This window comes from Danio rerio, chromosome 16, assembly GCF_052040795.2.
Source record: "Danio rerio strain M-AB ecotype USA chromosome 16, GRCz13ab, whole genome shotgun sequence".
Classification (NCBI taxonomy): domain Eukaryota; kingdom Metazoa; phylum Chordata; class Actinopteri; order Cypriniformes; family Danionidae; genus Danio; species Danio rerio.
Genome location: NC_141036.1, coordinates 25,242,501 through 25,263,338, shown reverse-complemented (window position 1 = coordinate 25,263,338; position 20,838 = coordinate 25,242,501). Strand labels below are relative to the sequence as shown.

The following is a 20,838-nucleotide window of genomic DNA, read 5'->3' as shown; positions in this document are numbered from 1 at the left end:
TTTGTCTTATTTTAGTATCTTCATAAATAGTATTTTATAGTTTGTAGTATTTTTCTAATTTGGAATTCATACTGTGTAGATATTGTCTTCACTTGTAGAGACGGTCATAACAGACTAATTTGTTGATCTTTTATTTTAATTAAATATAATGAAGATACTGCTTACCAGTGCAGCCTGTCTCTTTCCTGCTCACAGTAATGTAAATGTGTGAATATGAATAAATGAGTACAAATAGATAAATATTGTCATTTTAATGTGATCAGTTAATTTTTTTGTCAAATTTTTATCTTCATCTGAACCCTTAACTATGTCATAACTGCAATATTTATACTCCTCTTTACAATTTATAGCACACGTGACTGTATGGGCTGATTTTCACTATATTTCGTGCACAAAAGAATATTAAACGTTGTTCTCTGTCCATGACAGAATTTGCAGACATTTGTTAAACCTGTCACTTACACCTCACTAAGGTAAGTGGGCATGCGAGCAATACACTTGTGTAGGCACATTTATAAAAAATACAGTATGTGTTTTAAAACTTTTACAACAACCGTAACCAAAACAAATGTATTTCCGACATAAAAAATATCCAAAAGACATGTATTTGTGTATTTATTTGTTTATAATATATAGCGTGGATTAAATTATAATAAACAGAGAAAGTAAATCTTTGTCATGGACCACGTTGCTAAAAATAAGCTTGAAAAGTTGTCTGAAGCAGGGTGGTGCAGACATCACAGGTAAGCGCCCTGAAGGCACTGTTGTCCGTTTATAGCCTAATGTTTGCTTTTCAGTTCTTGCGTTTGCATTTACAACTCAAAAGTGATAAAAGTTATATTTTCGTGTCAGGATTATCCAGTTGGGCAAAACATGTAAGTGTGATGAACTGTGTTTGAACACAGAGCTTATTATTTGCAATCTTCAAAAAGCTTATGGGAAAATTCTATGAGGATTTTAGCGAGGGAACCAGTTTTTTTGCTAGCAGCTGATTGGCCTACAAGGTGAAGTCATAATTCCTCTGCTTTATAGCCACTCTGTTATTTTAATCCATGCCTCAGAAAATTCAAGTTATTCTTAAAATCCAGAGGTGGTTCAACAAAGTACTAGTGGTGTTTTTATTTTGTGATTCCATATCATTTTTTCCTTAAATTTGTTAGATTCCATTTTTTTTTTCCTTCTGTTTGATCTGTGAAAACAGTTGTAATTGACTACAGTCTGTGTTTCATACAGCCAGAAGGTTGGATTGTTAAATGGAAATAGTTTTGTGGCATGTGTGAGTTAGTTTGTTTTTTTTCTACACAATTAAACATTTGAATAACCATGACTGGCGATACCATACTTTTTGCCAGGGGTTGTCAAAACTAAACCTTGCCATAATGGGAATGCGAAGACATTGGCATGTACAGTAATGTGACTGCACCTATGGTGACACAAGGCATTAAAAAAACACAAATATTAATTTAAATAAATGTTTAATATAAGCTGGTGGTTCAATTAGAAATAATAATCACTATAAAAGAGGCAGGGCTTAAGATGCTTTACTAAAAAAAAAATTTCTTCTTCACAGAAAGAGGAAGTGAGCGAAAGAATAGTTCATGCATGGTCTAAACAAGTCCAGTGTGAAGTTTAAGGCAAATGATAAACTTCTGCAGAGTGAAGGCATAGACAGCTTCATCTAGACTTACTTTAAAATGTTTGCGTTTACAACAAACTCTAATTTCCTGCGCTTCTTTTGGAGATTTGCATTAGGTTTAAGTATCTGCAATGTGGTTTTAACTCGAATAACAAAGCGCTGCATTACTATAGAGGAGCATCTTCTCAAACAAATGCCGTGGACTCCACACTGCCTCCATTATCCAGGAAAGGGTCCATACGCAAACTGCAATATCACAGACCTGAGCACTGATCTGTCACAGGTAGGCTTTGAGGTTAGAACCCTTTGTGTCTTTGGAGATATTACGAGCATTCCTGCTAAAGCCTTTTCACACTTACCTTCTCTGGAGGTACTTCACATAGATGGAATACGTCTGGAGAGAGTTCAGGCTGGTGCCTTTGAAGGACTCCCCAATCTTAAGTATCTGTCAATGCTTTTCAGTGATGATCTCTACAGATTGGTCAAAATGGATAATCGGTCATTTGCTGGTCTGAATAATTTGGAGGAGTTGTCACTGACAGGTCTGATGCTGCTCAATGGATCCAGTGGTATATTTGACCCATTGGTTAGTTTAATCAGATTAGACATTGTCAGAACTTGCGCACAAGACCTTGGTGAAATTTTCTGTTGTATTTCGAATGGAATGACCCGGCTAAGACACCTAAATGTAGAAGACAGTGAGATTTCAACAATTGAGAACAAAGGATGTCCAGGGGGCTCAATGACCTGGCCGCTTACTGCCCTTTCTGGGGTTCAAAATCTGTATTTAATTGGGAACAATATTAAATATATTCAAGCAAACTCCTTAATTATATTCCAGAACCTCTCAAGCCTTTTTCTGGAGTTCGAGGGCAAGTCCCTGGGCAGTATTTGGGAGTCTGGAGTTGGAAAAGTCAATGATTTGACTTTGAAAGGGAAAGTATTAAAAAAATACTCAACAAACTTCAAAGATTTGTGTCATCTTGTATCGAGTCTTTATTCGCAATCACTCAGCCTTGTTTATACATCAATAGACAGACTAACTGCTGAGGACTTGAAGGACTGTGGGACTAAGTTGACAAAGTTATTAATCCAGAATTCCAAAATAGACAACCTAGACTTTAGGTTTTGGACCAGTAAACTGGAAATGCAGGCCCTTCAAATGGCCTACATGAAGTTGACAGATGCTCCCTTTTGTTTTGTTGCGAACAGCACAATGTGGTCTTTAACCTCACTGGACCTCACTGGAAACTCTATCACCAATATTGATGGAGATCAGTTTGCATGTATGCCTTTTCTTGAGCAGCTCTATCTGAGCCAGAATGCCATTAAAACCCTACAGCTGCATGCATTTCGAGGTTTGCCTCGACTTAAAATCCTGCAACTTGACTCAAACAAGATCTGGCAGCTTTCAGCCAATGATTTCAAAAACCTTCGGGCTTTAGAGGTTCTGCTGATTAACGATAACATCATTGAGACCATAGAGACAGGAACATTTTGGGACCAGCGGGAGCTTTGTGAACTGTCATTTGGTAGACTGGAATATGTTTATGAGTTGCATCTAGAGAACATTTTTTTTGAATTTCCACCAAAGTTACAGCGACTCAGCATCGATGCACATTATGGAACTAATATTTACATTGGAAACGCATCACCACCCAATGGAACATTTGCTTTGGAACTAAATGGAGAGAGACTGGGTTTTGTGGGCTGTGATAGTGATGTTTTAATGGCAGTCCGTGAGTTGAAAGTCAATTGCACCTACTTCCTTTGCAAGGACAGTTTTATGGCTCCCTATTTCCTAAACCTGGAATCTCTCGAGATCTCAGGCGGAGCTGAAAGGGCACCTCTCAATTACGCTACAATCAATAATCTTCACCATCTCAAGCATCTCAAACTCGCAAGGTTGAACTTCCCCAATTACACAGAATCTAGGAGTGCCTTCTGGAACCTGACTCAACTCCAGACCCTCGTGGTGGTAAACTGTCATCTTAGTTTCCTCACCAAGAGCATGTTCAGAGATCTGACCTCTCTGCAGCTGTTGCGTCTCTACAGTGACAGTCCTCTGATCTTGACTGATGGTGTGTTTGGGGTTTTACCAGTGCTAAAAGTGTTCATTCTGGACAGAGTAGATTTCCAGTGCAGTTGTGAGAATGGCTGGCTACTTGATTGGGCAGACAGCACTGAAAAAGTGCAGGTTATCTACTTGCAAAAGCAGCAGTGTGTCTGGCACTATCAGAAACTCAACTTCTTGGCCACAATGGAGAAGCTCTGCCAGACTGATGCGCAGTACATCTGCTATGTAGCCACAGCCAGCAGCATTAGTCTTCTGTTGTTGGCAGCCGTTGGATATCAATTTGCTCGCTGGCCTTCACTTGTCCTCTTCTTACGCCTGAAAGGTTGGATGGAGAGGAGGTTTGGTCGACGGTGGAATAGGAGAAGAAGAAGAATGGAGGATGACTATGGGGAGATCAAGGAGATGCAGTATGATGCATTTGTGTCTTTCTGCAGCCAGGATGAGGCTTGGGTTTTGGGGGAAATGGCTCCTCGGCTGGAGGAACAAGGTAACCCAAGACTGAGACTGTGTCTGCACAACAGAGACTTTGAGGTGAGTTTTCCTAATTAATAATAATGATGATGTTCTTTTTAAATAGAGTGGAGATCAAATTTAGAGAATCAGACTTGATTTCAGAAATAATATAATCTTCCTTGTTCACAATTTGAAGGAATTTTGAAGGAAACGCAATAAAACAACAACAACAACAACAACAACAAAGATCAAGTAGAAGATCATTCTTAGAGAACAGCAGTGATTGTAGCACAATCAAATATTTCTTCAGTTATTTCTTTACTTATTTACTATAAATTACTATAGTATTATTTTAGGTGGGTTAGATAGGAGTCTGGTCTGACTATTTTAAGTATTTGCTTTACTTGTTGTGTTGCAGGGTACATTGTCCAACATGAAGGAGATTCTTATAAATATTTGCATCACTCTGTCATGAGTCTGTATAAGAGATTAAACTCTTACTGCAGAAAACACCCTCAAGACATGACACTTCCTTCTTGACATTTCTCTGATTTCTTAACATCTTGTGTTTTCTGGGTTAAACAATGAATATACTGTTTTCTATTGGACCCTACAAAAAATTACACCTGCTTTTTTCACGAAAGTCATTTTTGGACCAGTTCTTTCTTCACATGTTCCTCAGCAAAAGCTGTTAAGAAACATGCCAAGTGAACAGTCTTGTTTAATTAAAAAAACAATGCTGAAGTCAGATATTCTGCTTGAAAATGTGTGTTCCGTGCCAGAACGGCTGTATTTGTTTTGGTTCCATAAACCTGCCCAATGCCAGTTTAGCCAATTAAATTTCAGCACCTGGGGTTGCCTTATGTCATTTATCCAGTTGGGAAGACTCTCAAAGTATGTGTCTGACATCAAAATGCGAACTACGGTGGAAAGTAGCAGCCTCCAAATGAGGTACTCCTAATTAGCAAATAATAAAAAATATTACTAGCCTAAACATTAGGTTTACAGGTTACATTGTAACCCTGTGTCCTAACAACACGCTACGTGACGAGATTTGCAGTGATAAACAATTTGACTGCTTGCACCAGACAAAACATGTCCGAATTTTAATAGAGCCATTCAGAAGCAAAGAACATGCACTTGATATGTAATGTGTTGGTTTTGAGTCACAGTTCCTGTTTTATTTTCAAGATTTGAGGTGAACTCTCTGCTGCTGCTTTCAGTAGTATGGTAATGTAAAATGGCATTCAAACTCAGATTGTTAGCATTTGACACCGAATAAAGCACATGAGGTTTACCTGAGGTGATCATTGTCAGTTTTCTGTTGTTTAGCTGCAAGAAATAGAAGCCGTTTCTAATATATAAATTTGAGGTGTTGTTTAGAATAAAATAAAAATGGCCTATATTCCTTCTATGGTGTGCTGCTTCTTTTATTGACCTTATTCTAAAATGCGGAAGTGCGCCTGTTTTCGCGATTGTCTTAGAACTTCCGATTCAGTCGCCTATGGGAGAAATGACTAGGAATAATAAACGGCAGAAAATGGCCAAACTACTTGCTCAACAAACAAATGTTTGCATGACTACAAAGACCAAGTAGCATAATATAATAAGAAAATATTAAATTGCAACATCAAGCAGCGTAACGAGCAGTTGTTAACATCAAAAAATGAATGGAAGCGAATGTGACCGGAAGTCGCGAGACAAAAAGATTCAAATGGCAGCGCCCACTCGACAGCTGAGAATAAGGTGAATATAATATAATTTAAATAGGTCTTTAGGTTCGATCATCAGACTTGCTGTTGGTCCTCAGTCTGGCAACCTGCATTTGCATTTGTTTTGATACAGGAATGTAATATCTAGTTCAACCACTGGGTGTCAAACTTACATACTGCACCTTTAAATATGTTTGGTGACCTTGAAGTTTTGGCAGTTGTTGGTTTTCTCTCATTTTGATCTCCATTGTATTAAAACAAAAAATCTGCAACCTCACCTATTATTGTTAACAACAGGTGGGTAAAGATATCATGGACAACATCACAGACAGCATCCACAACAGTCAGTGCACTGTTTGTCTGATCAGCCGGCGGTATCTGCGCAGTGACTGGTGTGGTCTGGAGATGCGAGTGGCCACACACCGGCAGCTGGAAGAGCAGAAACACCGTCTCATCCTCATCTTCCTCCAACACATCTCTCCCTTTGAGCTCTCAGCCTTTCATCGGTAAGTGGCGAAGTGTGCATTTACATAAAACGGCAACATTTAGTGTAACAAAGGTCACCAAAAGGGGTCGGGTCGGTTAAAGAGGGGGGAGGGGGGACATTAACTTTATTATCATGATGGACTCATTCAGAAGAAGCCAAATGCTTTTATGTGACAAACTTTTCGTTGAAAAAAAGCTCCTTATTTCCACCTTTCTTTCTCATCCTCACTTGCGTGTCACACACCTCACATACCTTCACACAAATTCACCTGCGCAGTTTTGGCGCTCGCTGAATGTATTTGAACGCAGCTACAGCTTCTCACATGACAGCAGGGAAAGGCGCAAACAAGCAATGTTCATATGTGTTTAGGGGGCGGTGCGACTCGAAGAGAGAACGAGATTAAACCCTTTCTGCATATATCCAGGTTAATATTGACAGCGGGACTTTTTAAAGTGTATTAAATTATTGGTGGGGACATTTCGTTGATGGATATTGGTGTGGACGCGTCCCCTCAGTCCATACTAAATCTACGCCCCTGATTCATAAATACCTATACATATTTGTACCATACAGATGGACTAGTACCTTTAAGTTTACTTTTTGTTACTTTAAGGCAGGGCGACACATTGGCTCAGTGGTTAGCATTGTTGCCTCCCAGCAAGAAGATCGCTAGTTCAATGCCAGTTGGCATTTCTGTGTGAGGTTTGCATGTTCTCCCCATGTCCGTGTAAGTTTCCTCCAGGTGCTCCGGTTTCCCCCACAAGTCCAAAAACATGTGCTGTCGAAGGATTCAATAAGCTGAGCTGGCCATAGTGAATGAGTGTGAATGAGTGCGTGTGGATGTTTTCCAGTACTGGGTTGCAGCTGGAAGGGCATCCGCTGATGTATGCTAGATAAGTTGGCGGTTCATTTCGCTGTGATAACCCCTGATGAATAAATAGACTAAGTCGAAGGAAAATGAAATTCAAATTAACTTTTTTTAAATGAATTTTTTTCTTTTTTCTTCTTTGGGTCTATGTTACAAAATGAAAAGGTAGAAATAGAATCAAACATACTATTTGTCAAATATGCCAAAAGGATAAAATATGTTAATGTAAAAAGATAGAAGTAAAAGAATAAATAAGTTTAAGTAATAAACAAATGATGTACTGTATGTGGTAATTGGGTGGGAGAATATTAAGCTTATGCCTTATCCCACTCCATTTTCGACCATGTTAAAATGTTTTGTTTTCATTTTTTTTTTAAAGTTTATGTGTGATATTTTTGTTCGAAAATAAATAAATAAAATAAAATAAAATGAACTTTAAGGTAGTGTGAGGTACACATTTGGTGTATGTGTATGAGTACTTTTTTTGGCTATTAATAAGTACCTTTAATGACCTGTATGGAACAAAAATGTACCTTTTGAAAAGGCACTGCCCCAGTGACAGATACCTTTATTTCTGAGAGTGTGGAGTAATTTTTTTTATTGCAACTGCTGATGTTTAAGGTGTAGTTCACCCAAAACGGAAAATTCTGTGGTCACTTACTCATGCTTTGCTTGTTTCTTTATTCTGTTGAACACAAAAGAAAACATTTTGAAGTTAACTATTGATGGCGATGCAGTGGCGCAGTAGGTAGTGCTGTCGCCTCACAGCAAGAAGGTCGCTGGGTCTTAGGTTTGAACCTCGGCTCAGTTGGCATTTCTGTGTGGAGTTTGCATGTTCGCCCTGCCTTCGCGTGGGTTTCCTCCGGGTGCTCCAGTTTCCCCCACAGTCCAAAGACATGCGGTACAGGTGAATTTTTAGGCTAAATTGTCCGTAGTGTATGACTGTGTGTGTGAATGTAAGTGTGGATGTTTCCCAGAGATGGGTTGTGGCTGGAAGGTCATCCGTTGCGTAAAAACTTGCTGGATAAGTTGGCGGTTCATTACATTGTGGCGACCCTGGATTAATAAAGGGACTAAGTCGACAAGGAAATGAATGAACTATTGACTTTCGCAATGCTGTGAAAGTCAATGTTTTCAGCTTTCGTCACAATAAAATGTTCTGTTCAACAGAGGAAAGAAACTCATTAAGATTTGGAACAACTATAGTGTTAATGATGAGAATATTTTAGGGTAAACTAAAACTTTAAGATAAAAACAAATTGATTTATGAGAACATGTTAATTCGATTAACATGTTAAATCGATGTTTCGAGGAGAAAATGAATTATATCTTTTGTAAAGAGGACAATTGCTGTGTGCAAGTTTTAATGGACCACTTTAAGACATTCCTTTTCTCATTTTACACATAGCATACAGTATATTTATTGTTTTTCTATAGTTTGGCAAAACTGGTGAGGTCCCGTACATATCTGGACTGGCCAGAGGATGAAGGAGACCGAGAGCACTTCTGGGATCGACTAAGGAGGAACATTGCAGAAGATTCTGTAAGTACAAAAACATCTGAACTGAAGCTTCAAGAAAGAGTTGTGTTTATTGAAATAAAATCTCACTTGTGTTACAGGAAGCTTCTTAAACTACTGGCAGGTTCCTGCTCCATGATTGAATACAAGGAACGTTTATATATATATATATATATATATATATATATATATATATATATATATATATATATATATATATATATATATATATATATATATTATTTTTTTTAAAAGAAAAGTTATTCATTCAATTATCTTCCTTTGGCTTAGTCTCTTATATATCAGGGGTCATCATAGTGGAATGAGCCGGCAATGATTCTGGCAAATGTTTTACACAACAAACGCCCTTCCTGCCACAATCCAGCACTGGAATTTTATTTTATTTTAATATAATAATAATTTGTTTGTTTTGTTATATTATATTATTATATAAATATAATAATAGTTTGTTTTGTATACTGTAATGCTTATCAGTGTTAACCACTTATATTTATGCATTAAAAATGTCTCTATGAATTTAATCCTAACCAATATTAAACTGAAACTATAATTAAACTGCTCTTGTAATCCTTTCTATTCTTGTTTGCACATAAATTTACTAAATTAAAAGTGTTCACTTTTGCAGATGTGAAAAAAACAATGTACATATCTAAAAAGTAAATTTTTCTACATGCTGTATGGATTATTGTTGCATTATCTTTGCTTCTTTTTCTAAAAATATTTTTGTGCATATATGTAGGATTTCATGAGGGTGTAAACAATGAAGTTAAAGTCTACTTTTACTTTTTAAATAGATACAATTAAGTACAAGTTTAAGTTTTTATTTATTTATTTATGTATTTATTTATTTATTTATTTATTGCTAGATTGAACATAAAACAAAAGTTGTTCCACAAAAATCTCAAGAATTTTATTGTTTTAGCTAAATAAGTACTTTGAAGAAGTACTTTTGTGTAAAAAAAAAATTCTCAGCACTAAGAGAAAAGGGCGATAAACATTCTTAAACACTCAAGTGTAAAACCACTGGTGCTTGAAATACTTTCAGAATAGAAAACCTGCTTTCAGTTCCTGTTATCTTTTATAGGTTCATTTCAACACTACGGTCAAAGCGTGTTTAAATAATTGAAACGTAGTAATGTCTTGGTAAAATTTTAGGTTTTAATTTATCCAATAGTTTTAATTTCCCAATAGTCCCGCTTCTCCGGTTCGATATAAATTTGACAATGGCTTCCTTTAAACACAAGAGGGCGCAGTTACACCAAAATAATTGGTTTCTTTTTTTTAAATCATATAGCCTACAGCAGAGATGCCCAAAGTAGGGCCCGGGGGCCAAAGTTGGCCCATGGTAACCTTTGATCTGGCTCTTCTGAAAAGAGGGAGAATGATGGGAAAGTGGTTGGGGTGATAGACAGAGATCATAATTTTGAATTTAACTTAATCTTTTGTTTCCTTGTTTTATTGTTGTGCTACTAAATAAATAAATAAATAAATAAATAAATAAATAAATAAATAAATAAATAAATAAATAAATAAATAAATAAATAAATAAATAAATAAATAAATAAATGATTAAATTTAATTAATCCCACTTCTAAAATGTAAATACTGCCACTGAAGAAGATTTCTATTCTCTCAGTGTGAAGTATTTTCTAAGTGTAAAGCAGTTAATTTTCTCTTCTCAAAATGTATGTAGTGTTTGCAGCAAACATGCCAGCCTGTGTTAAAAATATAGTGATATGTCTGTGTAAGATGAGAGTGCCTGCACAGAAGCAACACTAGGAGAAGGCTAGTGACTGATTGTGTTGAATAACTGAATATGTAAAGCACTGATTATATATGTTAAATACTTGTATGAAGTTATATGTGTCAGAAGTTATAATGAGTAACATATTATCAAGTGATTATGCTTTCATGACAATGTATGTAAACACTTAATCCTTTTGCATAAGTTGCATCTATGGAAAGAGAACTTTGGTGTCAAAACAGTTGCTGGCATAGACCTGTAACATCTCTGCTGACATGAGCTAGTGGGCTGAGAGCCAAGAATAGCAGGACCCCTTAGACTAGAAACCTATTCAGAAATGGTCAAGAGTTAAAAAGAGACTTAGGGGTGGGTCAAATAATCTTGTATAAAAATTGTAACAAACACACTGAACTTTCAGAAGGTGCAGGAGAGACTTCAGAAGGTGTCCAGGAGAGACTTCAGAATGCTCTGGGGTCTGCTCTGCTCTTTCTCGGCTTCATTATGGAGAATAAAGTCTATTTTCTGATATTCAAAACCTCTGGTCTGATAATTTCTAATTGATTAGACGTCGAATTTACGACACCACTTGACAGATAAATAACAGGACAATGCACAATACATCTGCCAGCATGTTTTTACTGTAATACTGTAAGTTATTAACATTATAAAATGTTAAAAATGATTGACATTAGTTAATATGATTAGGTTAATATGATTTAAAGCAATGTTATTTTTAAATTTTACCGAATAAATTGGGAAATTACCCATGGCAAAATTAATATATCCAGTTTGGTAAAATATTCAGCCTACAGTCCTTAATCAAGTTTGTTTTTTGGCCTTTTATATAGGAAAAAGTAAAACTCTGCTTTACAGTATAGTTAACATATATAAACTAGGTTGATGATGTACATTAAACCAGCATGTTTACATGGGTCAAGTGATATCAGAAGTCTTTACAACTTTTGACATTTTTATATGAGTCATAAAACCAGATGTGAAAGAAGAAACATCAACAGCTGTTTTTAATATGCACTTAAAATGATGTAACTGCGCTGAGCTCTATGGAGCACATCATAGAGACAATTGTTTTAAGCTGTTCAGAATGCTTTAGAAAACATTGTTACAAAATCTACCATAAATAATTTTTGTGGTATTTTGCTTTATTTGTATTGATGATCGATCAATTGATAGATTTCACAACATAAAACAATCAATCAGTCAGTTGTCCTCATGATGTCATCATTGAAGTAAATCAGCATTGTCTTGAGATTTGCTACAGGCTATGATTGCGCAATGCATTTGTTAGCACTGAAACTTCACTTCAGAAGTTACACCTATGAAGTTGAGCAACTCTCTACTACCTTGACAACTGGGAGAAATGATTTACTCAACTACTGCCTAATAAAAGGAAAATAAACAATAGCCTAAATAATAGCTATTCAAATGTACAGTTCATGTTCTATTCTTATTTTTGCTGTTGAGTTTTTGCAATTCCACTATCTTCAGGCAGATAGGATTAGGGGTTGGGTGTGTCCTGTTTTACAGCATGCAATACTTGTGGTTTAAATAGTGTTTTCCATCTGATATATTGGGTTATATTTTACAACTAGATAATTATTTTATGGTTTGACAAAACTTATCTTAGTACCAAAATAATACCCATAATATTACATATTTTTGAAAAAAAAAATTTGGGAAAAATTCTAAGCAGTTTGATCAGATTTTTACTGACTTAAATTTTTTATTTTTTTTTTTAATGAGGAGAATACGGAAGCCATTTCTGCCATTGGTTGACAGAAAAAAGTATACAAATTCACATTCTAACTTTTTAATCTCATCTCACAGTTCAGATTTTTGTATCTTTAGATTGATTGATTGTATTATTTATAATTTTTTTTATTTATAATTGTATATTTATTTCTTGCACTGCAAAAAAATGATTTTCTTACTTATATTTTTGTCTTGTTTCTAGTCCAAATATCTAAAAATTCTTGTATCAAGAAACATTTTCATGGCAAGCAAAACATAATTTCTTGTTGTCAGAAATAATAGGCCAATATTAATTCAGTTTTTTCTTAAAAAAAGCAAAATAATCTGCTTATGAGTTAAGTAAAATAATCGTGTTTTTCCTTTTGACATAAGATTATTTTACTAACACCGTTGGCAGATTATTTTGCTTGTTTTAATGAAAAACTCACTTTAATTTGGCATATTATTTCTTAAAACTAGACAATGTTTTACTTGATTTAAAAATTTTTAGGTATTTGGACTATAAACAAGACAAAAAATCTAATTAAGAAATTATTATACTATAATTATAATTTCTTAACTTAAAAAGAAATAATATAATTTTTTTATTTTTTATTTTATTCATAATTTTTTAATGCAAATTCTTGCCAATACATCTACTGTGCCAGTGAGCTCAAATGTGCTGCAAGTTAGGAAAACACATGCAATTATAAAAACACTAACAAACAAATATCTTCATCAGTTTGACAACACATGCATCACAATAAAAATGTGTCGGGGCGGCCAAAAAAGAGTCAGCGGTTTTGTTAGAGACCGTAGATGTGAGTGTTTTTTGTTTTTTAATGTGCTGATTGTACAGTTCCTTATTGTTTGTATATGTTTAGCACTAATAACCTGAATATTTGCACAATTAATGGTAATAAACTGCTAACTCTAAAGAGGTAACTGTTAGGTTCTTAAATTTTTAGCGGGGCCTTGACACATTTCTATTTTGGTCTGAACTATTTGCTGCACTATTCTGTATTTGCATGTGTTGTAAGAGTTTGCAAGCATATTGTGAAACTAATTAAGATGCTTACTCAATTTGTTCTTGTTTTTTTTGTATTTGCCTGTGTATAATTCAGAATTTTTGCAATTCATATATTTTTATTGCAACTTCTTGCCAGTACATCTTTTTGACTGAGAGAGCTCAACTGCACTGCAAGTTAAGAAAACACATGCAAATACAAAAACACAAACAAACTGAGAAAATATCAGTTTGACAACATATGTCTCACAATGTTAGGGGGGTCTAAAAAGAGACAGTGGAAGTGTTAGGCCGTACTCACACTATATACAGTTGCCTCGAACCGGGCCAAAGCACGCTTCACCCCCCTCCCGTCTCCCCCGACGGTCCGCACTCACACCACAATCGGGCCTCGGCATGCTTACGTCATCGCTGCTGTGCTGTTCAGTGAGAAGCGCTGTCACTCAGCACCACAGTGGAGATTTTTCTAGTTATATCGTTTCAGTCGTTTGATATGCAGTGATATGCAGTCAAATATTTCGCCAAACAGTCCTTAGGGATGCGGTGACACGCAGTCAGATATTTTGCCGAACAGATCCGCCACTTTTGGCGCTCATAATCATAAAGTCCTCGTGCTGCAGGAATGAGGAGGTTTGCTGAAGGCGCACAGCTGTCGTGCAGTGAGGAGTTTGCGTATTTAATAAACTACGGCAGTTTGAGTTCATTGAACAGTAAGAATATTTAATAAATCCAAATGAAACAATCCCTTAAAAGTCACGTCTCGCTTTCAGTTTCGGACTTAAAGCCCAAGTGAACCGCGCTCAGACCCACCTCCTCCAACAGGGCCAGGGCCGGCCAAGTGAACTGTGCTTGAGCCCGATTCAGCGCACTCACACTTCTCAAACAATCTGGGAAACAGGCCTAGGCACGGTACGGATGGCACAGTGTGAGAGTAGGCCCTTAGAGACCTTAGAACTGAGTCTTTCTTTGTTTTTTTTTATTGTCCTGATTGTACAATTCCTTATAGTTTGTATATTTTTAGCACTAATAACCACAGCACCCGCGAGACCTATATGAGACGGGCTGAGAGAAAAGGAGATGGAAAAAAAAGAGGAAAGACAGTGTAGACTGAAAGAGAGGAGAGAGGAAAAAAAATTGGGGTTCTGTTCTCCAGACACGCTGCCACTCAGCCCTCCACCAGCTGAGAGATGCGACGATGTGTTCGAAGCCCTGTGGAGGAATCCATCCACCAGTCCGTGTCCGGCGGCGGTTCTTCCGGCTGGCTGGCGGCATCTCTGGTCTCCTGCTCCACTCCTGCTTCGGTAGACGGATGCAGGCTAAGGCATCAGGGCGGATCGGGGCGACTCGCCCAGGTTCTGTGGGATGGCTCCCTTCAGTGCTTTCCCTTCCGGTGGTGAGCCCCGCGTCCCTTGCTCCTCCCCATGCTGGGAGACAGCAGCAGGCAGATCCTTTACTCGCCAGCCTCAGGCCGCCCTGGCAATTTGGGCAGATGAACGGGTTTCTCCCCCACTCGGGTTAACTCCCGAATACTTGCCCCCCCTCTCAGCAGCAAGGGCAAATGGACAACTTGTCCCTCCTTATCCCGTGGTTTCGACACCACTGTAATGAAGTTTACGGCCCTTTGGCCACCGGGAAGAAGGAGGTGGAGAACCAACAAAGTTTTAAAATATTTATTAATAACAGGGATGGTAGCTCCTCACGGAGACTGCCATCTAAACCATAACAAATGGACGGTAAACTGTGAACAAACGTAAAACAATACGTCCTCTGCCATCGTTTAGTCACTTCCTTTAAGCAGGTGTATTTGCATCCACAGGAGAAGAAAGGACATCCACAAAAGAGTACAAGAGGGAGAGCCGATGAGGAGAATCATCAGACTTAGATTCCAGCCGGTGAGTGAGTGAAAGAGGTGAGTCTTTATAGTGCATGGAAGATTGCAGGTGCAGGTGCGGGTGATCAGTAATCAGGTGATAGTTCACTTGTGTGGTTTGTAGTGGATGGTGAGGGAGAGAGGTGATTGGAGCTGCAGGAACAAACAGAGGGTGTGACATTCAATAGACACTACATTAAGCTGCGGTCACACTAGACTTTTCTCCCCATAGTTTTCCATTCATACGTACGCGAATACGTCAGACTGGAAACGCAAGTTCGTGCGTTAATTTTCGCAGAATGCTGCATTGGAAAGTTCAAGCTTGGGGAACTCTGACCTGCCAAACCGCATAACTTGACTGTGAGATGAATCAAGGATCAAAACATGACCTCTTTGTGCAAGAATTTAAAGCATGGAGCAATCGCTCGCTTTTTTTAAATGTTTAATCATCTTGTTTAATCCTGCCCTTTTTCACAGCGCCGTAAGACAGAATTTCGTAAGCTCAAACTCTTGTGTGACCGCAGCTTTAGAAACACCTCCCATAAGCAGAAATTCATTTTATGTAATTTGCTGCAAAAATGATGACACATTTATAAATGCATATAAACATTCAAACGTTAATTTAAAATGCTTTGAAAATTTTAAATATTAAAAACATAGAACATTTAAAACAAGAATTTAAGATCATGAAGACTGTTAAATTCAATTCAATTAAATTCATCTTTATTTTTTATACCACTTTTCCAGCGTGGATTGTGTCAAAGCAGCTTAACATAGAAGATTAAAGTGAATTGAAACTGTGTCAGTCCTGTTTTCAGAGTTTAGGTTCAGTTTAGTTCAGTTCATTGTGGTTTAATTTTCACTGCTGAATGTCCAAACACAACACTTTTGTCAAAAGGGTCCAAAGTGAAACTGGATAAGATGCTTTCTCAATTTGTTAGTGTTTTTGTATTTGCCTGTGTTTTCTTAAAGGGCAATGACACCGCCCACTTTCGGTTTAAGTCTACCTCAGAATAAAAAAAAAAATGCATCATAATGGGCGTGGAGCCCCGCAATCAGAGGCAGGGGTGGGCGTGGCCAGCGGAGCAGGGGAGAAGGAGGGGAGCGGAGAACTGTTGTCAGTCTGCTCACAAAATGAGACACAAACCGTGAGGAGACGCATGATTTTATAGTTTACAAATTTAAAATGCAAAGAAATAAACAGTAATTTAATGCCTTGCTACATTTGTTATTTGTAATTTCATACACACAACCACAATTTGTACAATTGTAAAGATAACGGTGTTTATATAAACACTAATTGAGGAATTTTCCCTCAATCCCCGGGTCTGAATGCAGAGGTCTCTTGCCCTGTCTATGTTAATTATTAGCCCTGTTGGTAATCTAGAGGATTTAAGCAAACACAGCAGCACAGCAATGTGTGTAAGTGTAAATGAACTCCTGACAAAAGACAACGTCCACCATTCTCCAATTCTCATACTGCTCTCCCGACAAAAATGCTTGCTGCACACAAACAGCCCTGACAGCATCGCAGGGAAAAACATGCAACATGCCCTGTGGATCATCGAAACAAACACATACAACCCTTCATGAATGGCTATATACTGTGTGTCGTGGGTCCATGGACGCGGTTTCACCCAGTCATCAAGGTTGGATCTCACAGCTTGGCACTGGCATGTCTGCCTTGCCTTCGGAAAGCTTGCACAGTTATGAGTAATTAAGAAGCAGACTCTTCTCATAGGATAAGAACACTCAGTTATGAATGATAATAAGAAACCGACGCGTCAACTTTGCACTTGCAGTTTTGCGCCATGTCGCTGATTTTAATCCCGCCCCAAAAATAATTTTAAACCCAGAAGCTGAAATTAGCTGGCAAAAGCTCAAAATCATCCAGTTTTCCCCATAATTAAAGCTAGCAGGTGCTAACATTGTCTTAACAGATGTTCAACACACATAAATCTGTTAAAATCTCAAAAAAAGTACTCAAGGGTTTCGTGAACCTTTAAATTGGAGTTCAAACAATCAGAATCCTGATTAAGTGACTATTTATAATGGTGTAAATGAGGTTCCAGAGTTTAAAATGATGTGCAAAATATTAAAATTTTATCATTTAATCTGATCTCTTCACCATTTGTTTAGTTTTTTATTTTTTATTTAGACTTCATGAACTTTTGAACTAGTTACATGATTAAAACTTTAATGACACTAACAGCCAGAAACACTGCTGCCCTGTAGTGTCATAATTATGACACCAAACACTGCTTCATAAAGGCAAACAAAACCTACATTAATGTTGCATAGTACCAACCAAAACACAGAGGTGGCAGGCCAAGCGAACAGGGTGGAGGAGAATCACTGGACTGTGAGGGTTTTGTCTAGGTAATTGGAAAGCACATGTTCTTGATAATTGTGTTCTGGTATGCCGTGCGCACTGCAGCTTTCTCTCCCTCACACACACACAAAACTGCCTGCATGCATTCTTTCTCTTCCCCTCCCTGACATATGCACATATCTGCAGAAAGAAAGATACGGAGTAAAAAAAATGACTTCTATCATGTTACAAAGCGAGTTGGCTGAAAACATGGAAAGAATTATCCAACAAAGGTTGTGGCTGGTTTATGATCTCACTGTATTAGTGTCTCACTAAGCCTGAATACATGCACCTACTTGTGACAGACACACATACACTCACTCATGGGTAATTTAGACAAGGGCCAATGAATTGGCATCAAACCCACTGTAATAAATCAGAAAGCCAAAACTGCTGAAAGGATTTGAAGTTAAAATGGTTGAGATGTTATTACTCACTTTGTAAAACAATTCCTCACCTCTCACCTCATTTTCCAGTGTGGTTATGACAGCACACTAAGCTTTCAGGGCAGTTATGTCCACACAACACCTCTCTTGAGTAATATATCCTGTTTTCCCCACCCATAAAGTTCTGAGTGTACGCCCAGTGATTTGATGGGAAAAAAAGCAACTTGGGAAGATTGGACGTCGCAGAAGAGGCATTTTTGGCTTAACCTGGGAGAGGCAAGAATCAGCAGTAGAGAAGATTCATTACAAAACTAGGTAAGCATTCTTTTTTGATCCTAAGAGGTATGCAGGATGCAGGACAACATTTGTATCTGACAAGATTAAGCTGGTTTGGAATAAAATAAGATGGCTTTGTTGCAATTTCAACCATATGTCTTTTGGAAATACAGCACTTGCTTCTACAAACACAATCTAAAGTGGTATTTTTATATCTAGTCCATATAGACGTATTATTAGCTGGCTCCATGGGCACGTTTACGTTGGTCAGGCATAGCTGGTTTTACAACGGTTTTAGGCAAACACCCAAACTTGGCATCAAGTTAACGGTGTTCCATAAATAAAGTTCCGTGTCGAATGCAAATGTGTCACTTTCCGTTTAATCTATCGACTTTCCGTGAATATTTCAGACCGTAACCGTTGGCTCACTTGTCCGGTGAGTACAAGTAGACGATCCAATTCCCTACAAATGTAACGTAAGCCCTTCTCCTTTTACACCGGAGAAATCAGAAACCTGCTTATCAATTCAGAGGGGTTTCTCAGAGTGCACACGCGCAGACAAACCGCCCGCCGGAGGTGAATATCTTCGACCTTTATTAAGATCTTACTGGGGTGTAGGGGGAGAATTGCATTCGATCCTCAACCGGACGAGGCTCGACCTCAATGTGTCAGCGGCGACACGGCCACCAGATCCGCGTTAATTATCAATAAAGAGATAAGACAGTGGTGGTGGGAACTGTCTGATAACCCAGTGACACCGAGTCAAACTTGTTCAAGTGCTGACAGACCAGTACGTGCTGAGGAAATGATTCACACCTCACCGAAAAACATATTAAAACACACACACTGGAAAAACACCAGTAGCCTACACGATAAAATAACTATAAAAAAGAATAATATTCTGAAAACATTTGGTTTATAGGCAAAAACATTAAACACACTTGCCCTTGTGTTGGTTTTTGTGTATGTTAAATGCTTGTTAAATTTTATTATTCTGATGGTGAAAACTTTTCAAATTAACACTTCAGAAGTGCCCTCTTATGATGTAAACTGACTTAAAAAGTCATATATATATATATAATTTCATGCATATATACATTTTTTTTTTTTTTTGAATGTATTTATTACATCTGTGCAAACGTGTCCTCCACCCTCAATTATGGAGCAGTCTAGCTGTCAAATCAGTAAAGATTTAGTTTAAAATAAAAAACTAAATAGTTCATTTATTATTTTTAATTGTGAATTCTTTTTTTTATTATTTAAAAAGTTTTACAAGATGTTTGACGTGTCATTTTTACGTGTCACGTGCCTTAAGATAAAATGTAAAAAAAGAAGCTTTAGTGATAAAAGAAAAAGAAAAAACAGCAAAAAGTTGCATTCTAGGACTTCTGGGCCCCCATTGCTTAGGGCCCCCAAATCACTAAATCTGCCCCTGCTGGCTACAGTTTTTATTTTAAAACAAGTTTTAACAAATTCCTAATAGTTTTTTTTATTTTTTTTTATTAATCATAAATGGATTATAATACATTTTCATATTTCTTTATACATTTTTAATGCTAATCTCGTAATATTATTTATAAAACAGAAATGCACATTTGTAAATAAACACTTTGTAGTCAGATAGTAATGTGTAAGCACTTCAACAAAATCATAGGAAATATTTTTAGTACATCAAAAAGTGTGGTCACTATCCAACAAGCTAATCCAGCAATGCTTAGTTCTTTAAATATCATTACATTTAAGTATTTTAGTTTTTTATTTTTATTTTATCACTAAAGCTTCTTTTTTACATTTTATCTTAAGGCACGTGACACGTAAAAATGACACGTAAAACATCTTGTAAAACTTTTTAAATAATAAAAAAAAGAGTTCACAATTAAAAATAATAAATGAACTATTTAGTTTTTTATTTTAAACTAAATCTTTACTGATTTGACAGCTAGACTGCTCCATAATTGAGGGTGGAGGACACGTTTGCATAGATGTAATAAATACATTCAAATAAAAAAAATGTACACCCTCAACAAACAAAATATGAAAACGCATGAAATTATATATATATATATATATATATATATATATATATATATATATATATATATATATATATATATATATATGACTTTTTAAGTCAGTTTACATCATAAGAGGGCACTTCTGAAGTGTTATTTTGAAAAGTTTTCACCATCAGAATAATAAAATTTAACAAGCATTTAACATACACAAAAACCAACACAAGGGCAAGTGTGTTTAATGTTTTTGCCTATGAACCAAATGTTTTCAGAATATTATTCTTTTTTATAGTTATTTTATCGTGTAGGCTACTGGTGTTTTTCCAGTGTGTGTGTTTTAATATGTTTTTCGGTGAGGTGTGACAGAAAAGGACCACCCTTTCAAACAATGGGGCGAATAACTGCAAAAAAGTCCACTTTTTGACAGAAAAGGACCACCCTTTCAAAAGGTTGGCTATGGGCCTGAAGATACTGTAGTCAGCACACAGCATCATCTTACTTTCATTGTTTTTGAAAATCAAGTGTAAAATTACACCTTGTTTAAAAATGTATTCTCATTAAAAGAACTAAACAAAGAACCAAGTTCTTTCTGATGCAGTCTGGAACATCATAAATGTAAAGTTAATCTTC

The 20,838-nt window shown here is 36.8% G+C and overlaps 2 protein-coding genes across 4 annotated transcripts in view; both read left to right on the top strand.

Annotated features, from left to right (window-relative positions):
* The first annotated feature begins 726 nt into the window (after positions 1–726).
* Positions 727–16,175, top strand: tlr19.1 (toll-like receptor 19, tandem duplicate 1). Of its 3 annotated transcripts, none has more exon segments than NM_001365424.1 (4): positions 727–4,244; positions 6,176–6,384; positions 8,671–8,776; positions 8,854–8,907. In NM_001365424.1, coding segments are annotated over 4 exon segments (2,877 nt in total). In that variant the 5' UTR covers positions 727–1,694; the 3' UTR covers positions 8,866–8,907.
* A 1,987-nt stretch (positions 16,176–18,162) lies between these two features.
* Positions 18,163–20,838, top strand: part of si:ch211-105c13.3 — a 19,099-nt gene continuing 16,423 nt past the window's right edge. The window contains exon 1 of the mRNA XM_087286990.1: positions 18,163–18,235. The gene's annotated coding sequence lies outside the window, so the exon portion shown is untranslated. The remainder of the gene's footprint in view (positions 18,236–20,838) is intronic.